We start from the raw sequence: 19,356 nt of genomic DNA on the forward strand, positions 1-19,356 counted from the left end.
CCGTAAGTAAAAGACAATGTCTACATACTACAGTAGGCTACATTTAATATTACAAAAGGGCCTGAATATACCGTAACATTTTCTTTTTGCTGAAGCCTTCGTTTAAAAACGCGTGTCCAGTCAGGCAGAGAGCCCCAGGTCTCGGATGAACATCAGATAAGGCAGCAGTTTGCTGGTCTTGGCTCCCGCGCCGCTGGCTCTCGGTGCGTCTCCTCGAGCGCGTTTGCCGAAGCGGAGCCCGAAGGGGTTGAAGTTGAAGCTGCTCCGCGGGAGCCGGAGCCCGCAGGTGATCTGACGCTCTGCTTCATTCTCTTTCACGACGTAACAGAGACTCTTCTGATCTGCGGCATCTGAACCGGGGGCTTCTCTTAAAGTTACCCCAGAGAGATCTTTCTGGAGAGATTCTAAGTAATCTAAAGTTTAAAAAAATATATATTCACAAATATAAAGTTCAAGGAATTCTATAATTTGATTAGTTTCAACAGGTTATCAAAAAGCATGGTTAATCTACCTGCATGTTTATGACTTAAGAACCAAATAGTATCGAATCAAACGTAATAATCAGGCTGAAAACAAACTTACCTGAATTATCCATTGGCTCAACAGGGACAAACTCATTCGATGACTTTCCCATCGTTCCTTGCTGGAAAAACGCAGCAATGGCAAGTATCAGGGCGAACGTTCTCATTTTTGGACGGTACGGTACAGGATTAAAGACCAGTTAAAACTTTATCTGATCGCGTCCAGTGGTGGACGTTAGTCAGCAGCAGTTCCCGATTTTTCTGATACTTGTGTGTGTGTATATATATATATAGAGGGAGACAGTTCCGTTAGTTATCTTATGCCGCACGTGGGAAGCCGCGGATTTCAGCGAATCAGAAGGCTCTGCGTTTCTGATCACGCCAATCACGGAGCTGTCCGTTGTGCTGAAACCAGTTATTAGCGAATTATGGAACAATATACCTCATAATGCTACGCGTTTTGTGTTGTGCTGTTATAATAACAGCTAAATCGTTTTTGATGAATGTGTCTAGTTATTTAATTTGTTCAAGGTAGGCCTATTATATTGTTCGTTGAAATAATACATGAGAGTGCTGTATAATTAAAATTTGTATTTCATTTAATTTCTAACCTAAAACAAGATTACGGCAAATATAGCTAATTTACATTGACAAATCCTTTGACATATGCTTCTATTTAGATTTAGTAATGTAGCTTTTAGATTTTCTCAGCGCACTTATTGAAAAAAAGACTGTCCTTTTGTACTGAAACAAAAATGTAATGCCTCATCGTCAATATTAACAATTTGCCAAATGCAACAACCAATTGCATTCTAAATATCGACAGAATCTAACGTATTACAATATTAAAAACCGAGGTTTCGTGCTATATCAGCATGTACGAGTTTCAAATTTTCTTTTTTTATTGCCAAAAAATACAAACAAGTATATTCCAGTACAAACTTTCAGAACATCTTATGAGATCCTCAAAGTTTCTTTTGTGTTCATACACACTTGAATCAAGAAATGCCGAGTCATCCACAAGAGGGAGACAAAATTCGATTTGTTCTCGCACGAATTTCATTATTTAAGATCTTGAAAGACTGTCGACAGGTGGCGTAATAACAGATTATTAATTTTCAAGTAAGTTAACATATTTCTGGGATATCACCCCTCACACATGATTCCTTCCAACGATTTGGTATAAGCACTAAATATGCTGTGGAAACACTGATCATATGTTTATATGCTTTAATATGCATGAACCTAATGTGACATATATCATATCGGCATAACTGCTTATCCAGCAATCTGCACCTCCTCCCGCCGCCCACTTTTCACTCGACACTGGGTGAAAGTGGACTTTATTCGCAGTCTGGCGGGTAGCGAACATACGCGTGGTACTTGGTTCGACAAACAGCGCTCCGCCTCATTCACTCCCAGTCCCCCGGTGTGAGTTCTGACCTCGACAAGGTCTGCAACATGTGCATATTTTGAGGTCAACTGGAGAAGGAAATTCAGAAACAGACCATTTTCTTTCCGAAAGCCTTGCCATTTGTGACTAGTTAGACATTTCCAAAAGGCGCCATGCCGCTTTCTCGGTCTCTGTCCATGTCCTCCTTGAGCGGACTGCCGCTTTGGGAGGATGAAGGTCTGCCCGTGGAAGATCTGCTGCTCTTTGAAGTTGCCTGGGAAGTAACTAATAAAGGTATCGGCACTACACGAAAGTGTTACGCACATTTTTAAAATTCGTTTTGGTTTTGTGATTTATTATGGTTTTGTCAATTATGTTACGAGAGTTAAGCCTGCCGTTTTAAAATGATAACCACGAAAGTGGCTCGACTGTAACATAAAACAAGACCGATCGAATCATTAAAAAACTTTTTTGAATTTTGACCTATAACGATGAGGGAATATTAGCCTATTACTGATTGACAATATCAATATGTAGGCTATAGGACATGCTTGTTCTGTGTCACATCATTGGTTACTGTATGCGGTAATATTGTTACATGCGGTTTGTTATATGATTATATTAATGGCAAAGGTTGTATCACCTGCTTGTCAAAGAGCATTAATAGGGAGCAGTACTGAAGAAAAAAAAAGTCTAAAAGCCTTAATTCTTACACACAATGGTGTAATGTTAGTCTGTCTTTGCCGCCCCTAACAGGACACTCACCTCACTCTGTCTTGCTGTGGTATTAATGTGAATATAAATTAGTCATCGTTACTGTTATTTGAAAGGTTTTCTATTGACTGCACATTATTATTAAAAATTTAAGTCGTAACTATTGCTACCGTTAGATGAAACTGGCATTGAATGCTTTATAATTAATGCGGACGTGATTAATGATACATGTTGCATTTCTGGTTAAGTTATTTGTGTAACAGGCCTCTATGAACTGTATCAGTGATATCTGTATAAAAGACAGCTTCAGTAAAGGGCCGTGCTGATGGTCAGAACAGACCCTTAACCTCAAAGCAAACATTTAAGGGCACCTGAGAGGAGAACATCGATCAGCCCGAAGGATTACATATTAAGCTGTAGTCAAACACCGAGTTTTGGATGGTTTCAGCGGAAATTGTGGTTTTCAGTGAAGTTCACCTACCATATGGACGCAACATATGCCGTTTTTACCAAGTGTCTGGAGGGTACCGAGGTGATTTGCCAATGATAACATCAACAACTGCGAATATTCGACCACTGTGAATTAAAGCGTTATGCGAATATGCGTTTGTTTACGCAATATTATAATAATCATTATATTAAAATCTACCCTGTAGCTATGTAGTTATTTATAGCATTCCTTGTTTGTTTGATTAATTGAAACATTAAAGAATGCATAATGCTTTTTCACGTTTTTCCTGAAAGAGAAGTTATTGCGGTTGCTTCTCCTCCCCCCCCCCCTTGCAGTTGGAGGGATTTACACAGTGATTCAAACCAAAGCCAAGATCACGGTGGATGAATGGGGAGATAACTACTTCATGGTGGGCCCATACTACGAGCACAACTTCAAGACCCAGGTAGAGGGCTGCGACCCCCCGAACCCTGCGATAAAGAAGGCCATGGACTGTCTGACAAACAACGGCTGTCAGGTACGCACTTGCTGGGCACCTCAATATTTGTTCTCGGAGTCCCTATAAACTGCATGGGTATATGCGCGCCACCAAGTGGCGAAATGTATTAATTGTTTAAACAACCACAACAACAAAACTATACAAACCGTAGAAAGGTAGAACAGAACAGCATGTATTGTCATCGTAGTGATCGTACGTACAGTGAAACTTAAAAAGTACTACTCCTGATCACTGCAAACTCAACAACCACAGCAGCAGTGCAAGAATGACAAAAGTCTTGAAATTAAATAAAATATAACACCATAATAGGCACATCTGGGTATGTAAGATATTAATCTCTCATGAGGTATCTCTCAGTATGAGGTCTGAACCATACAGTAAATATTGCACTTCAGGATAATAAATATATATATATATTGTATTGGTACAGAAAGATTCAAGTAATGGATGTGAGTTCAGTTCACCTGTAAGCCCTTGGAAAATAACCTGTTTTTAAATGAATGAATATTACATTTATATAACACTTTCCAAGACACCCAATCAATGGGGAGCCTCTTCAGCCACCACCACTGTGTAGCCCCCACCACTGTGTAGCCCCCACCTGGATGATGCGATGGCAGCTATTCTGCACCAGTACGCTCACCACACAGTCGCTAAGGTGGTGAAGGGGCAGGAGAAAATTCACCAATTAAATACAGGGGGTGATTAGGAGGTCAGATTTGAAAGGGCCACAGTGGGCAATTTAACTAAAGTAACAGGGTACCAACCCCAGTCTTTAGAAATATGCCCAAGGATGTTTTACAACCTCAGAGAGTCTGGATCTCAGTTTTACATCTCATCTGAAGGGCAGCACCATTTTTACGACACAGTGTCCCCATCACTGGACTGGGATCCACACAGACCACAGGATGGGCTCCCCTATCAGCCACAGTGTCCCCATCACTGCACTGGGATCCACACAGACCACAGGATGGGCTCCCCTGTCAGCCACAGTGTCCCCATCACTGCTCTGGGGCACTGGGATCCACACAGACCACAGGATGGGCTCCCCTGTCAGCCACAGTGTCCCCATCACTGCACTGGGGCATTGGGATCCACACAGACCACAGAATGGGCTCTCCTATCGGTCACACTAACACATCTTCCAGCAGCAACCCAGCTGGTCTCCCATCCAAGTACTGACCAGGCTGAAACCTGCTTAGCTTGTGATGGAGTAGCTAGTCCAACACCTACACTAAGTACATTGCATAGACTATTACACAAATGCCCTACACTAAAATATTGCACATTGCCATCCACAGATTATTGCACAAATGCCCTACATATAATCATTACACCATTCCCCTTTCCACCATAAATTACACAATTCCCCACATAATTTCACAGCAACACTTTTCACCAAATTCACACACCACACCCTGTTCAGAATATTACCCTCCCCCCCCTCAAAACTCACCTCTTGTTAATTGACCTGTAGCGCCTACAAGAGGATGACAGAACGAACAGGCAGTGACCAGGAAGTGAACAGTCTAACAATGCTGGTGGTTCTTCTGATGCAGTGAGAGCTAAAAACGTTATCCAGTGAGGGGAGTGGATATTGTACCCAAATGTAACGAAGGAAATAACATTTTTGTGTCTCTGGGAAACAAAATCCTCCATTCTCAGCCATTTTTTGGCAATTTGATCCATTCTTAAATGGCAGTACTCAAATGTGCAGTCAGTTCTTCATGTAAACATTTTGATAACTTCATAAGACTGTAGTACAGTATAGTAGTAGTTCAGGTTAATGTGAAGCAGTTACGAATATCAGTCTCTCTGAATTGCCTGTAGTGTATGATTGTGCTTGTCTATGTCCTGTGATGGACTGGCATCCTGTCCAGTAGTGGAGGAGGTGGGGAGGGCATCATGGCAGTGAGCCCCACAACAAAAAAAGAACCCCCACTCCTTGGGTCAGCAATTTTTACCGAGCCCCCCCACCCCACGTCAGCTCCCCCTGTCGCGATACCCCTCCTCTGCCCCCGCTATTTTGTGCCCTCTACTCCAGGGCCCCCTACAGGCGATGCATCCCAAGGCTGTCATTGCACCAGGAAATGAAACACTTCCGTTCCATCTGAACACTCAAGCTTGCTCACACATCCGCAACAGACATATTCAAACAGAGCGGTGATGCCCATTTTAATACCGAACAATATGCTAAATGGACATGGCGTTCCATCTGAATAAATAGAAAATGCTCCTAGTAAGCTTTATGTTAAATCAGAGCAGTGAATACCGCGAGAAAAGTGAAATTAATCGACATTATGATGCCAGAGAAAGCAATTCAATATGTGTAGTATTACATTTCTCCCAGCAGAGGGCAGTGAAGTGCTTCCATAGGTTTGTGCACATCACAGCCAGTGAGCACGGTGGAAGACTGGCATCTGACATTGTTTGGGATTTACTATAATCTATTTGTTGTATTTATAAGTGTGACTCTGGCCCAGCAGCATCTGCTTTTTAAAAATGTTTGTGCATTTTCCCACTCTGCATATGTGTGTTATTCACAGCGGCACAGCTATATGTTACAGGTCTGCCTCCCTCGATTTTAATGTGGGGCTCCTCTGCAGGTGCACTTTGGTCGCTGGCTCATTGAGGGCAGTCCCTATGTGGTGCTCTTTGACATCGGGGCTGCTGCCTGGAATCTGGACCGATGGAAGGGGGAACTCTGGGATACATGTGGGATCAGCCTTCCCTTCCATGACAGGGAAGCCAATGACTCCCTCATTTTTGGGTCAATGGTTGCCTGGTTTTTCAAAGAGGTGCGTGTAGAGATCCTCATAGCTTTGGCTGTGAACTTATTTACTAGTTAGTTTTTCTTCCAGTAATGTAACTTTTGTGACATGTTTATCTATATCTATTGGGTGTATTGGTAAATGTCACAGTGTCTTGACGTGCGTTGGTTTGTTGAACTTGCCTGATGCACCTGTCAGCTAACAGACGGGTTCCAAGACATGCCCAATGTCATCGCACACTTCCACGAGTGGCAGGCTGGAGCGGGGCTCGTACTCTGTCGCTCACGGAAGCTTCCCTTGGCGACCATCTTTACGACACATGCTACTCTGCTGGGCCGATACCTGTGTGCTGGGAATGTAGATTTCTACAACAACCTGGACAAGGTGTGTGTGCGTGAGAGAGATGTGTGTGTGTGTGTGTGTGAGAGAGAGAGAGAGAGAGTAATAAGGCTCGGTGGAAAGGTCAGCTGTGATTGACAGCTGTCATATTGTGAAAATGCAGCTCTCAAAAGACTGGCATTGGAAATAGTGTGTGTGTGTGAGTGTGTGTGTACTTTGTGTGTGCGAGTGCATGTGTGAGGGTTAGTATTTACCACATTGTGAGGACTAAATAAGGTTGGGTTTGGGTTAGGGTTATCATAGTTAGGGTTAAGGACTTTCCACATGATAGGAATATATGAACTCTGTGTGTGTGTGTGTGTGTGTGTGTGTGCAGGCTGATGGTGGTAGCACTAACACAAGATCAATGTAGAATGTATGCAGCTACTTTATGTGCTCATGTAATTGTTTTTTTATAGTTGCTTAAATTGTGTTTTTCTGTGTGTGTGTGTGTGTGTGCGTGTGTGTGTTGTATGTTAATTCATCGCAGTTCAACATCGATAAGGAGGCTGGCGAGAGGCAGATCTACCATCGGTACTGTTTGGAGCGAGCTGCTGTTCACTGCTCACATGTCTTCACCACCGTCTCGCAGATCACTGCCGTGGAGGCTGACCACATGCTCCACAGGAAGCCAGGTGGGACCTGGAGGTGGCGGGGGGGCAGGACTTCCTGTCATAATCACTTGTCAGTCTCCTTCTTTCTGTCGCCAGTGCACAGTGCATTGACTGGTACTTCCTCCCTTCCCTGGTGAAGATGACCCTTTGTTGTTCCTCCTAGTCATGGATAGACAACAACGTCTTTCTTTTAGCAAATCTCAAAGCCTAGTAAATACTTTCTTTTGTATTTACCCCATTTTCTGTGCAGATATGGTGACCCCGAATGGACTGAATGTTAAAAAGTTCTCAGCCATGCATGAGTTCCAGAACCTTCATTCCATAAACAAAGCCAAGATTCAAGAGTTTGTCCGGGGGCATTTTTATGGGTGAGCCCAGCCGTTCAGCCCAAATCCGTTTTATACCTCAATCAACAAGGCTGCCATAATATGGTTCTGAAGTGACATTAAGCTTTATGGAGTAGTATGTAGACTGAATTATATCAGACATAAATACTTTTTCTTTAACGACTTATTGATCTTGCTTGCGGTTTTCTTGTGGCCCATTCCATTTGTTGTCTGGTCCGCTTAGAAGCATGACAAAGCTCTCCACGGTGTAGGTGTTCAGCCGTACAAGGCCCTGGGGTGCTTACTCACTGCTGTCATTTACACAGGTCACACTTCAAGCTTTTAATTTTAAGTTAAAGTTCATGGGATTGTCCATAGTTACAGACATGCTGTAAAAAATCAGGAAAGTTGGTTTGACTTGTTCTACTAAATGGAAAAAAATTCTGGGACAAATTATATCTTTCTGTTTTGTTACATACTCATTCATTAGGGCCTGTCCAAAGTCTCTATTTGAGTATATGATTGGTGGTTTGATTTTGTTTTGCCCTGAATGTCACTCTCTCTCCTCCTGGCAGCCATCTTGACTTCAATCTCGAAAAAACACTGTTCTTCTTCATCGCCGGGCGATACGAGTTCACCAACAAGGGAGCTGACATATTCCTGGAGTCTCTATCCAGGCTCAACTACCTGCTCAGAGTAAGAGTTCCTAGTTTAATCCATGCATGGAGAGTCCAGCTCAGCCGGAAGTCTCTACTAGGGGTTTTACCTGCATATACCCACATCTATGTGGACAAACATCCAAGCAGAATTCTGGGTATCCTATACACCTAGTTACCATCCTTTGAGTCTATCTTCAAACTACAGTAGAAAAGAAATTCCTCTCAAGAATAGATTAAACTTAAGAAAGAAGTTTGGGTCATCTCAGCAGGTCAAGCTTTTTAAGGGTGGTCTCCTTGCAAGAAGGTCACCACAGGCCCTTGTGGGGTCAGTACTTCATTGGTTACTATCCTCATGGCTGTCCCCACATGGGGAGATTCCACAGGGGGCCCACACTCCAGTACTGGAGGCCTGGCCAGCATGGACCTTCCTCTGGTGTCACTGGGTATCTACGTAGCCCTCTTTGCCACGCGCAGCCCAGATGCGTGATGTTGTTTTCAGAATCAGAATCAGAATCAGAAAAACTTTATTGATCCCGGAGGAAATTGCTCATGTTACTACTAAACGGTCACACAGAGACACAAGACAAGAACATAAAAAAAGAAGATCAGATATAACTATAAGAAACTGAAATAAAATTATAAAAGAGAGACTCTGCGTTATATACACCATGATATATACATGAGAAACAGAAATACAATATATATAAATAGAATAAATTCTGTTAAGTGTAGTAATAAAGGTAAATTACAAGATGAATATTGCACATCTGAATAGCAGCAGGTTTATTGCACAGGCTAAAGTATGGGTTTATTCTAACGTCTGAGGCTGGGTGTGAGATCAGTGTGAGGAGTTATAGAGTCTGATGGCTGTAGGTAGGAAAGATCTTCTGTGGCGGTCAGTGGAGCACTTAATGCTAGTCAGCCTGTAGCTAAAAGTGCTTCTCTGATCAGCCACCACACTGTGGAGCGAGTGATCAGCATTGTCCATGATGGACTGAAGTCTGAACAATATTCTCCGTTCAGCCACCATTTCCAAGCTGTCGAGTTCCTCACCCACTACAGAAGCCGCTTTCCTGATAAGCTTGTTGAGCCTCTTGGCCTCTGCCACTTTCATGCTGCCACCCCAGCTTGCTACAGAGAAGAAAATGGCGCCGGCCACCACAGACTCATAAAACATCCGCAGCCTAGTGTTGCATAAAAGACCTGAGTCTCCTTAGGAAGTACATCCTACTTTGACCCTTCTTGTAGGTGGCCAGAGAATGCTTTGACCAGTCCAGCTTATTGTCCAGGTGGATGCCGAGTTGCAGCAGGAGACCGTAGTCTTTGTGTTCATATCTACTTGTTGTCATATCCTTGGGAGACATTTCTCTCTCCTGTCTGCTGTGTGCCTCTCTCAGGTGCACAAGAACGATGTGACGGTGGTGGTTTTCTTCATCATGCCGGCTAAAACCAACAACTTCAACGTGGAATCGCTGAAGGGGCAGGCGGTCCGGAAACAGCTCTGGTAAATGGCTAATGCTAGCTATGCTAACCCTAATTAAGCTAAATTGTAACCTCAGTACTCACCCCCCTCCTGCATGCATGGATACATGGATGCACTGTTTAAGGAGACCTGTGCACGTTTATACATGTTTAGGTTTTTGAAAATATGGTCTTAACCTTCAATTATTTTTATAGAATGTTTCACAGTAATATCAAGATGTATCAAGACCTTGCTCATATTTTTCATACCATACTTGCCACTCTCCTATTGCTCCTTACAATGGACAGTTAGGGCTTTAAGATGACATCTCATGTATGGGGATGTGTCCTGTCAAATAATTTTTTTTTTCTTTGGATCTCAGGTGGATATAGAAGAATATTTAAAAAACTATAACCTAGTTGAAAGATTTCTGCAAGTACAAACCAAACAGAAATAGGGAATGATTATGATGCGATGCAGTCAGTGAGTCAGGTGGGCTGTGTGATACTCTATGCATTTATCAAGTGACCTCTGACGACCCCCCCCCCCCCACCACCTGCCTCTCTTTGGTAGGGACACTGCTCACCAGGTAAAGGAGAAGTTTGGCAAGCGCTTGTATGAAGCTCTGTTGAAGTAAGTAATTTATATCTAACACATCATGCCTTGCTAGGTCTCCTCCCGTCTCCCGTGTGGTTATGGGGTCTACAGTACTTTCCTCATGTTTCCGACATACTGGAGTGAAAACCCCCCCCCACTTTCTTCCTGGCCAGTGTCTTCAGGAGGGGGGAGGGGCTATCACTCTAACTGTCAGAGCGCTGATGTGACCTTTGTGTGATTAAAGGGGTAATCAGATTGGAGTGTTTATGGATTAGTTCTGGCAAGACCCCAGGCTGGTATGGGCTGGAGATGGACACGGGGGTGGTGCTCTCACGTTTCTTCTCATCACTCCTTGTGTTTCTTGCTCAGAGGAGAGATCCCAGACATGAATACCATCCTGGACAGGGACGACGTCACCATCATGAAGAGGGCCATATATGCCACTCAGGTAGGAAGGACCCGCCGTCAACCAGCAAAGGAGAAGAAGCGACCAGTGAGAAGAAGATATTGGGCTTGAAAGAAAAAGTCAGGCTGCCGTCTGCTCGCCGTGCAGAACCTTATGAACCAAAATAACACCCAAAGGTCACAGGAAGGTCAGAGTGAGGTCATGGCCCCGCTTGGTTGGTAAAATGCCCAACCCCTTCTGCATGCCAACGGGCTGGTCAGAGGGCCCAGGTGTGTCTCGCTCCAGTGACACCCACGCCAGGACGCAGTGCCCATGGTGTTCTTGTTTTCATTGAGATTTATTTCAGCGTCAGCGTTTCAGACGCAGAAGCGTAAGAGGTATCGACCGCTCGCGAGAAGACGCCCCGTTCCCGCCTCAGTCCGTGGGTGTCTGATGTAATGAACCGTTACGGGTGCCTGTCATCAGCTCCGGCCTGGGACACAAATCAGGACCCGGCCTTTCAGAGAACCCGAGAAGAAGCGATTCACGTTCACGCTGAGATGCCTACTGCAGACCTCTGCCTCTGTTTCCAGCTACGTCTGACATGACTTTCCTTCACCCGCACGGCTGCTGGGCTAGCGGGCTTTCACTCTGTTAGCTCCCGTTTCTTGAACAGTGGTCACTGTGCTGGCTGCAACATTCCTCTGAAGATAGTGTCTCTGTTTTGTGTTGCGGGGCAGTTGCTTAGGAATACCATCAACTTTAAACTGACACTGAAATGTTTGACTTGTTGATTTCCTTGACTAGTTAGATTACGATGGATGGATGGATGGATGGATAGATAGATAGTTTTAGCTCATGTCCAAACATCTTAGTCCAGCCATGCTCAGTTTTGCAGAAAACACTACCATTTACCTACCATCTACACATATAGGTCAATAGTCAAAAATATTTGAAGCCCTTTTTCTCAGTGTCAGCATAGTTATTGTATTTTGCCTTTTTAGGGCAGAGTAGCTCTATACACATTTAGACAGTAAAAAGACATTAAAATATATTGGTAGATAGTAATAATAAATAGTCAACAGTAAAACTGTTACATTTGCTTGTGTATATACATGCTCACTCTTGTTTGCACAAACTCCCTCTCCCTCCAATATACACGGTGATTCACCTGCACACATGTAAGCTCCCTGAAATGCACACATACACACATAGTCACACCACACCGTAACATGCAGACACACCACATCTTCAAGTACGGCCAACCATCTGGCAGTTTACACAGACATGCTTGGAGAACTGGCCAGTTGATCTTCGAACTCCGAAGGTTCTTTATCTCCCTTCTTTGGAGTTTTTGGTTCCTCTCTCATCTTTCTGGTATTCTTTCTTTCTTTCTTTCACTTTTCCCCTTTTCATGCACAATTTTGTGAAAAATTGTGTCCTATTGTCTCACACTCTTATCAGGTTCCATGTATCAGGTTCCATGGAGTGACTGCATTTTAACAGGCTCTATATAAAACTGAATTGAATTTTATGAAGTGCTTCATGCTCTGTCCTGCATGCACACGCACACACACTCACAGATGCATGCTGCCCTGTTCCACCCCAGAGACATGGCCTCCCCCCAGTGACGACCCACAACATGCTGGATGACGGCTCGGACCCGATATTGTCCAACGTCCGACGCATCGGCCTCTTTAACTGCCGCACCGACCGCGTCAAGGTGAGCCAGCCCATTCGTAGCCGCCCCTTTTCCCGTCGCAGATCTGTAGGCCGTCGTCCTGTTTTAAGGCCTGTCTGAAACCTGCCAGATCGGGCGCTCCCTCTTTTTTTTTTCCAAAGGACACGTTGTCATAGTGACCTTTCCTAACATCTATCACGTGGAAGCAGAGGCAGGAAAGCTTCACTATCCCGTGCTTCCCAGTTTCCTTTTCATGACGACGTCATCCCCAGCTGGAACCTCACAGACGTCTGGCCAGCGTCAGGTTGACAGCCATGTGTCTAAGATTTATTTTGAAGATCTTACAGATCTTGAGGACCAACCTGAACGATTAGAAAAGATCAGTCCTCTGCTCCCTTTGTCCACTCCCAGTCTGTCCTCAGATGTTTCACAGTGTCTATCCTTCTTTATTCACTGTGTTTAGTCTTGTCTCTGTCTCTGTCCTCAAATAATGTTTCATGGTGTTTATCTCTTTTTTTCCCACCGTGTTCAGTCCTGACTGGTGTGTTAGTGTGTCCCGCGGTGGGTTGGTACCCTGTAAAAACACACGATCTAATAATTTCACATTATCTAATAGTTCAACTGAATGAATGATGAACAAATTGAATGATGATAATAATAACGGTGATAACTATAATGATAGTAATATTAGGGTAATGTTGCAATATAAAATGATAATGTACTCTGGGAATTTATAACATTTTGTTGAGTTGTGACACCATCACATTATGTGATGAAAATTTGTTACATTTTGTCAAGTCATTACATAATGTGGCATTATTAGATAATGTGTTGTAACACATCCGATTCTGGGTTGTTCCCTGACTTGCGTCTGTAGCCTTCGGGATAGGCTCTGAACCCCCAGTGACCCTGAATAGGGCAAGAGATTTCTGAAAATGGATGGATGGATGGATGAATGGATGGTGATCAGTCCTGTCTTGGTCTTCAGACAATGTTTAATAGTGTTCTGCTATTTTTGTCACTCAGTCCTGTCTCCATCTCCGTTCTGAGATAATGTTCTATAGTGTTCAGCTGTTTTTATCTACTGTGTTCAGTGCTGTCTTGGTCTCTGCCCTGACATAATTTTCTACAGTGTGCAGCTCAGTTTATCCTTTGTACTCAATCTTACATCGACCTCTGCCCTCGGGCAATGTTAAATCATGTTCAGCTCTTTTTGTCCACTATGTTCAGTCCAGTCTTGGTCTCTGTCCTCAGGCAATGTTGAATAGTGTTCAGCTCCCTTTGTCCACTGTGCTCAGTGCTGTCTGTCTCTTACTGAGATATGTACCACCGCATTCATCTCTTTTTGTCCACTATGTTCAGTCCAGTCTTGGTCTCTGTCCTCAGGCAATGTTGAATAGTGTTCAGCTCCCTTTGTCCACTGTGTTCAGTGCTGTCTGTCTCTTACTGAGATAATGTACCACAGCATTCAGCTCTTTTTGTCCACTATGTTCAGTCCAGTCTTGGTCTTTGTCCTCAGGCAATGTTGAATAGTGTTCAGCTCCCTTTGTCCACTGTGCTCAGTGCTGACTTGCTCTCCGGCCTCAGGTAGTGTTCCATCCAGAGTTCCTGTCCTCCACAAGCCCCCTCCTCCCTATGGACTATGAGGAGTTTGTGCGGGGGTGCCATCTTGGCGTGTTTCCTTCCTACTATGAGCCCTGGGGCTACACGCCAGGTAAGAACATGCTGTTCCTCTCTGTCTGTGACGTCTGATACAAGGTGACACACACCCAGCCTAGTGGAGAAACACTATACGCTTAAATTCTCTTTTTATATCCCGACTGATCCTCTTTGCCTGGTCATGCATCCTTAATCCTTTCAATTTTCAGTTTATTTTAGGTCAGTTTCTTTTTAAATTGTGCTTCCCATAACATAGTTGCCCCAAACCATTTTGTAAGGGTTTAAAAAAAAAAACGGCATCATAAATTGGTGATACAGTCAATTTTATGGAGCATTAAGAATAGAAGTTCCAATTGTGACCAGGATCCACATTTGGAAGATGGATCGAAGAAAAATGGAAATATCCAAAAGATGACAGAGGAGTCTGAACTAAACTCCTGTGGTGGTTATAGAGCATATGATGCTTTTATGAGGGAAAGATGAGTGTGTGTATGTGTTTTTAAGAAGGTAAGATCACAATACTGAAGCTGATTGTTCTCATTGGTAATCTCATTAATAACCGAAAACTGTACTGACAACTTGCCAGCCTACAAGGGCTTTTATTTACAGTAATGATCAAAAGTCTGGACGCATCTGCTGAAAATCATTTGTTTTTCAACAAGTTAATGAGATGAGTCCCCCCCGATCTAAACCCTATAGAGCTGGTTTGGGATAAGTTTGATTGACGAGTCAGAGCAAGGTAACCAACGTGTGCCCAGAACTTGTGGAGACTCCTTCAGGACTGCTGGAGAAGCATTCCAGGGGGCTACATCTGGGAGCTGGTTGAAAGAACAGTGGGAGTCTGCGATGCTGTCATCCGAAGCCAAAGGGGCTATTTTCAGTCTAAAATCTGAGCACATTTTGAGATGTTGATCACTTCTCTTGTCATTGCAGTATTTGATATGTATAACTTCATTGCCTCAAGGCCTTTTACTATAAGGTGAGTAACATAGCTAAAATAGAGACAAATGCATTAAAAGCAGGTGTGTCCAGAGTTTTTGACTGGTACTGTATATGAGTACAGAATCCGGTGGTCTGAGAAGGTGCTCCTTATCGTACACATTACACGGCTCCGTTTCAGAAGGTGAGAGAGGCCTTTCAGGTGAAGTATTAATAGAATAAGCAGTATTATGACGATGTGGAAGAATGCAGGATGTCAGTGTTGTTCTGTGGTGCCTGATGAACTTCCCCCCCAGGCGAATGCACTGTGATGGGGATTCCCAGTGTGACCACCAACCTCTCGGGCTTCGGCTGCTTCATGGAGGAGCACGTCACGGACCCTGCGGCTTACGGTTGGTAAAGCTGCAGCTGTGCAGTTCAGTCCCCCACAAGTGAGACCCCAGCAGTGCCGCTGCGGCCTTAGCTGCGGCCTTAGCTTGTCTGGTCCCCATCTCACCCCTGAAACTCCTCGCCCTGCTCTCTCAGGGATCTACATCGTGGACCGCCGGTTCCGCTCGGCGGACGAGTCCTGTAACCAGCTGACCCAGTTCATGTTCGGGTTCTGCCAGCAGTCAAGAAGGCAGCGCATCATCCAGCGGAACCGCACCGAGAGGCTTTCGGACCTGCTGGACTGGAGGTACCTCGGGCGAGTGAGGAGTCGTACCTGTTTTTTCCCTCACTAATCTGTACTACCCATAATGCATCTGGGTATGTTCCTGTCTCTAAGATTTGCTTCAGCTCAAGGAAGGGGAAACAGGAGGGGGAAACAAGACGTTAGGCTTGGAGTAGAGTAGTAAGGGGACACAAAGCTGAAGATGTGGTGGGAGAATGAGTTTTATATCATGGTAACTTATTTCAGGTGAGATGGGACTGGTCATCTGACTTCATCAGGAAATCCATGCCTGTCCCAGTCTGATAATTACAATATTCATATGAAACTCCTATTTCTATCTGTAAAGTTCTTGTGATGTACATAATGTACCTCTATCTCAAACTCTTAATAGGTGCATCTGCTTATGGGCTTGATTTCATGCACGGGAGCGAAACATCTATACTGCCGCTTGGTCAGGGGTAGTTTGAATACTGATACTATCTCAGATTATTGGTGCTCGCCTGGTGTGTGACTGGATGAGAGTTCTGCTATTTCTGAGTATTGAATGAGCATCAGCACTTGCTTACTGTGTAGAGCGGATGTGAGTGTCTGTACTGCGCTCTTATGTGTCAAACGAGGATCAGTACTGACCCGCTGCCTTGCTGTCTTTGAAGTTTTACATGCACGCGCGCCATCTTGCCCTGAGCAGAACATTCCCAGATAAGTTCAAGATGGACACAGCAGCACCACTGCGCGTAAGTCTGACCTCAGCCTAACTGCACTGTAACTGCGGTCTCTCTGAACACTCTGACCGTGTGTGTAATGTCTAGCCTGTGCCCTTCAACAAGGGATCTTAGTTAAGTGCAGATGAACAAGTTTCACAAAACCTGGCCAATAAACGACACAATATCGATGCCAAAGACAAACTAAGACAAACTTTTGTTTGACATATAAACAACTGAACATTAAAGTCTGTTTTATAGATCTATTATATAAAATATCCAAGGTATTGAACAAGAAAACAACATAACATATTCTACATTTCAAAAGATTCAGCAATAAAATCCAAGTGGGTTTTTTTTTTGGTTTTTAATTTGAAAAACATTGATGGCTATACTCTGTTAAAATTATGGAATACTCCATTGCTCTCTCTCATAAAAATACTTTATTGCATGTAAGAATTATGTTGCTAAAGAAATAGCAAACCTAAGGAATATTGAATAAAACAGAATTTGATTAACTGTGACACACACACACACAGTTTGAGTCGTGACCATGAGACCTGCTCTCCTGATTGGATCACAGATACTGTACAATCAATGAGGGTATGCGGTTGGGGGTCGTGGGGGGGGTGATCGTCTTTTCCTCTCATTCGTTATCCAAAGTGGACGCGAGGGCAGACAAAGCCCTGTCAGGCTCGAACCGTTTTCTCTGCCCTTAATTGACAGATTAACATTTTGCTGAACTCCGACAGCTTGTTTGTTCTGGTTCACACTTTGAAGTGTTTTTTGACCATGCTGGTTGCTTAGGAGCCGAGTCACACTGTAAGATCCTGAAACTCTTACATCCCAATTCATGGAATTGTGTTCCAGAGTGGGGCTGCTGAAATGATTATCGTAGGGGTCTCCAAGTGTATTTGCAGTGAAACCTACTTCTATTAAGAAAGTAATATGGGATCTATCCTTTTTTAAATTTATAACACAATTTTCCTTTCTTGTCTTGTCACTCCAAACAAATAATAATGTGTCATAGATAAAAAAAAAGAATTAATCAATGTAAAGTATTCAAATGAAAACAATCTCCATCCACACAGGCGTTTTCACATAGTTTAGTTAAAATATTTCCATCCACACTGAAACAACCGAAAACGTAGCTGTTTGACTACATTGGCCATGCAAGGATCAACACAGTGACGGGTAAATTAGTTTCTTTTTGCACTAATACTGGCTCTGTTTAAAATGAATGCCTTTATCAAAAAGTATGTCCTACACTTTAATCTTGAAGGAATTATATAGTTATAATCTTTTTCTTGCCATATTGTCTTCTAACTGAGTGAAGGTCATTTGAAGTTCTTCATTTAGAACAGTTCTCACTTGGGTCTGTCCTTTAGTTCTGTGGCTTCGTTAACTGAGATGAGCTGCCTGCAGTTTTTGTTCAGTTTTTGTGCAGGACCTATAATTGTGAGTCTTTGCCTGCGGTCTCCAAATCACTAAAACCTTCCATGGCAGTTGTGGGATCGGCCACAGAAAAATTTGTCCACCAGGAACAGCGGCTTGGTAAAAGTTCTCAGCGTCCAAGACAGAGTGAGATTACCTGTGGTGCCATAATGTACACATATTATGGCATTTTAAGCAGAGATGGAGATTTCAGGTCCAGAGAATACAAATCCAGACCAAGATTTTGTTTCAACCAACCAGTTGAGCATACAGAGTCACAGTCACAGAGTACTCAACCGGATGGTTGAAACAAAATCTCGGTCTGGATTTGTACTCTCTGGACCTGAAATCTCCACCAGGAACTGAAAAAAACACAATTGGCTCCCTGTTAGCTACAAGTAGTTCACTAGTGATGATTTGATGACCACTGGATTGTGTCCAGCTCACTGTCCCCTACAGAGAGCAAGTTGGGGGAGGCGTAAAGAGAATTTCGTCAAGGGGATCAATAAAGTATCAATTATAGTGTTTTAAAATGTAGAAAACAATGCTGTGTGAAGTACGTGTGCCTGTCTGGTTTGCCTGGCCTGCTTCATCAGTCAGGGGTCACCATTGGTATATCTCTGCAGACGGATGGATTTCGCTACCCGCGACCTTCCTCGGTACCCCCCTCTCCATCTGCCTCCCTGCACTCCACTCCGCATCATAGCGACGAGGAAGATGAGGAGCCATATGACGAGGAAGAGGAAGCTGAGCGAGATCGCCAGAACATCAAGGCTCCCTTCTCTCTGGAGACAGTACCTTCTGGCAAGAAGAAGCTACCGGGTTAATGCTGCTCCTGGCAGAGCCGCCCCCCCCACCACCTCCCCCCCAGACAGCGTGAGCTTCACCCTTAGGCTTCGTATGCTGAAAGCAGAACGAATATTCTTGTGTTAAAGCTCAAGCATCCAGAATTTTTTCAAGGCTAAAAACTACAAGGCAACAGACCCACGATGCATCAGGAGTAAATGTTTGAAGCAGTGCTTAAAAAAAACACGACAATGAGAGTGGTACCACTGCCGGGAATCAATAAACCTCAGCAGCTGAACCAGATGAGTACAATTGCGTGTAAAGATCTGATCCGTGCTCAACAGCAAACTTTAAGTAAAGACACCTTGCATCTGGAATGAAAAGACGGGATGGTAGTTTCCCAGTTGTACAGCTATGAGCATGTGTGTGCGTGTGTGTGTGTATATATACATACATGGGTGTCATTAGATCCGATCAGTCTTGAGTCTTGAAAGCCGAGCCTCGAGAATTTTGGTCCCGATTTGATCTCCCTCCAAAAAAATAAAACAACCCAAAAAGTCAAGCCACTGGTAAACTTAGCCCAACAGCTATAAACTGTCTGTGTGTGTGTGTGTGTGTATATATATATATATATATATATATATATGTGTGTGTGTGTGTGTGTCGTATCTGCCACGTAATTAAACCATTGACCCCCACTTGCCCACGGTTCTGACACGGTGTGAAAAGTTGTC

The 19,356-nt window shown here is 43.8% G+C and overlaps 1 protein-coding gene across 1 annotated transcript; it reads left to right on the plus strand.

Annotated features, from left to right (window-relative positions):
• The first annotated feature begins 1,890 nt into the window (after window positions 1-1,890).
• gys2 (glycogen synthase 2) lies at window positions 1,891-19,224 on the plus strand. Its single transcript, XM_023816778.2, has 16 exons — window positions 1,891-2,208; window positions 3,415-3,596; window positions 6,185-6,376; window positions 6,548-6,733; window positions 7,218-7,362; window positions 7,592-7,709; window positions 8,243-8,363; window positions 9,724-9,830; window positions 10,362-10,421; window positions 10,755-10,833; window positions 12,380-12,493; window positions 14,039-14,165; window positions 15,346-15,441; window positions 15,575-15,738; window positions 16,355-16,435; window positions 18,463-19,224. The coding sequence occupies exons 1-16, from the start codon at window positions 2,088-2,090 to the stop codon at window positions 18,661-18,663; spliced, it is 2,094 nt and encodes a 697-aa protein (XP_023672546.1). The 5' UTR covers window positions 1,891-2,087; the 3' UTR covers window positions 18,664-19,224.
• Window positions 19,225-19,356: the final 132 nt, after the last annotated feature.

Source organism: Paramormyrops kingsleyae, chromosome 1 (assembly GCF_048594095.1).
Source record: "Paramormyrops kingsleyae isolate MSU_618 chromosome 1, PKINGS_0.4, whole genome shotgun sequence".
Lineage (NCBI taxonomy): Eukaryota > Metazoa > Chordata > Actinopteri > Osteoglossiformes > Mormyridae > Paramormyrops > Paramormyrops kingsleyae.

Bases quoted from the DNA above. Each gene is read 5' to 3' on its own strand.
- gys2 (XM_023816778.2), top strand. From the start codon at position 2,088: ATGCCGCTTTCTCGGTCTCTGTCCATGTCCTCCTTGAGCGGACTGCCG. The intron at 6,734-7,217 runs GTGTGTGTGCGT...AATTCATCGCAG, and splicing joins TCTACAACAACCTGGACAAG to TTCAACATCGATAAGGAGGC. The intron at 15,442-15,574 runs GTTGGTAAAGCT...CTGCTCTCTCAG, and splicing joins CACGGACCCTGCGGCTTACG to GGATCTACATCGTGGACCGC.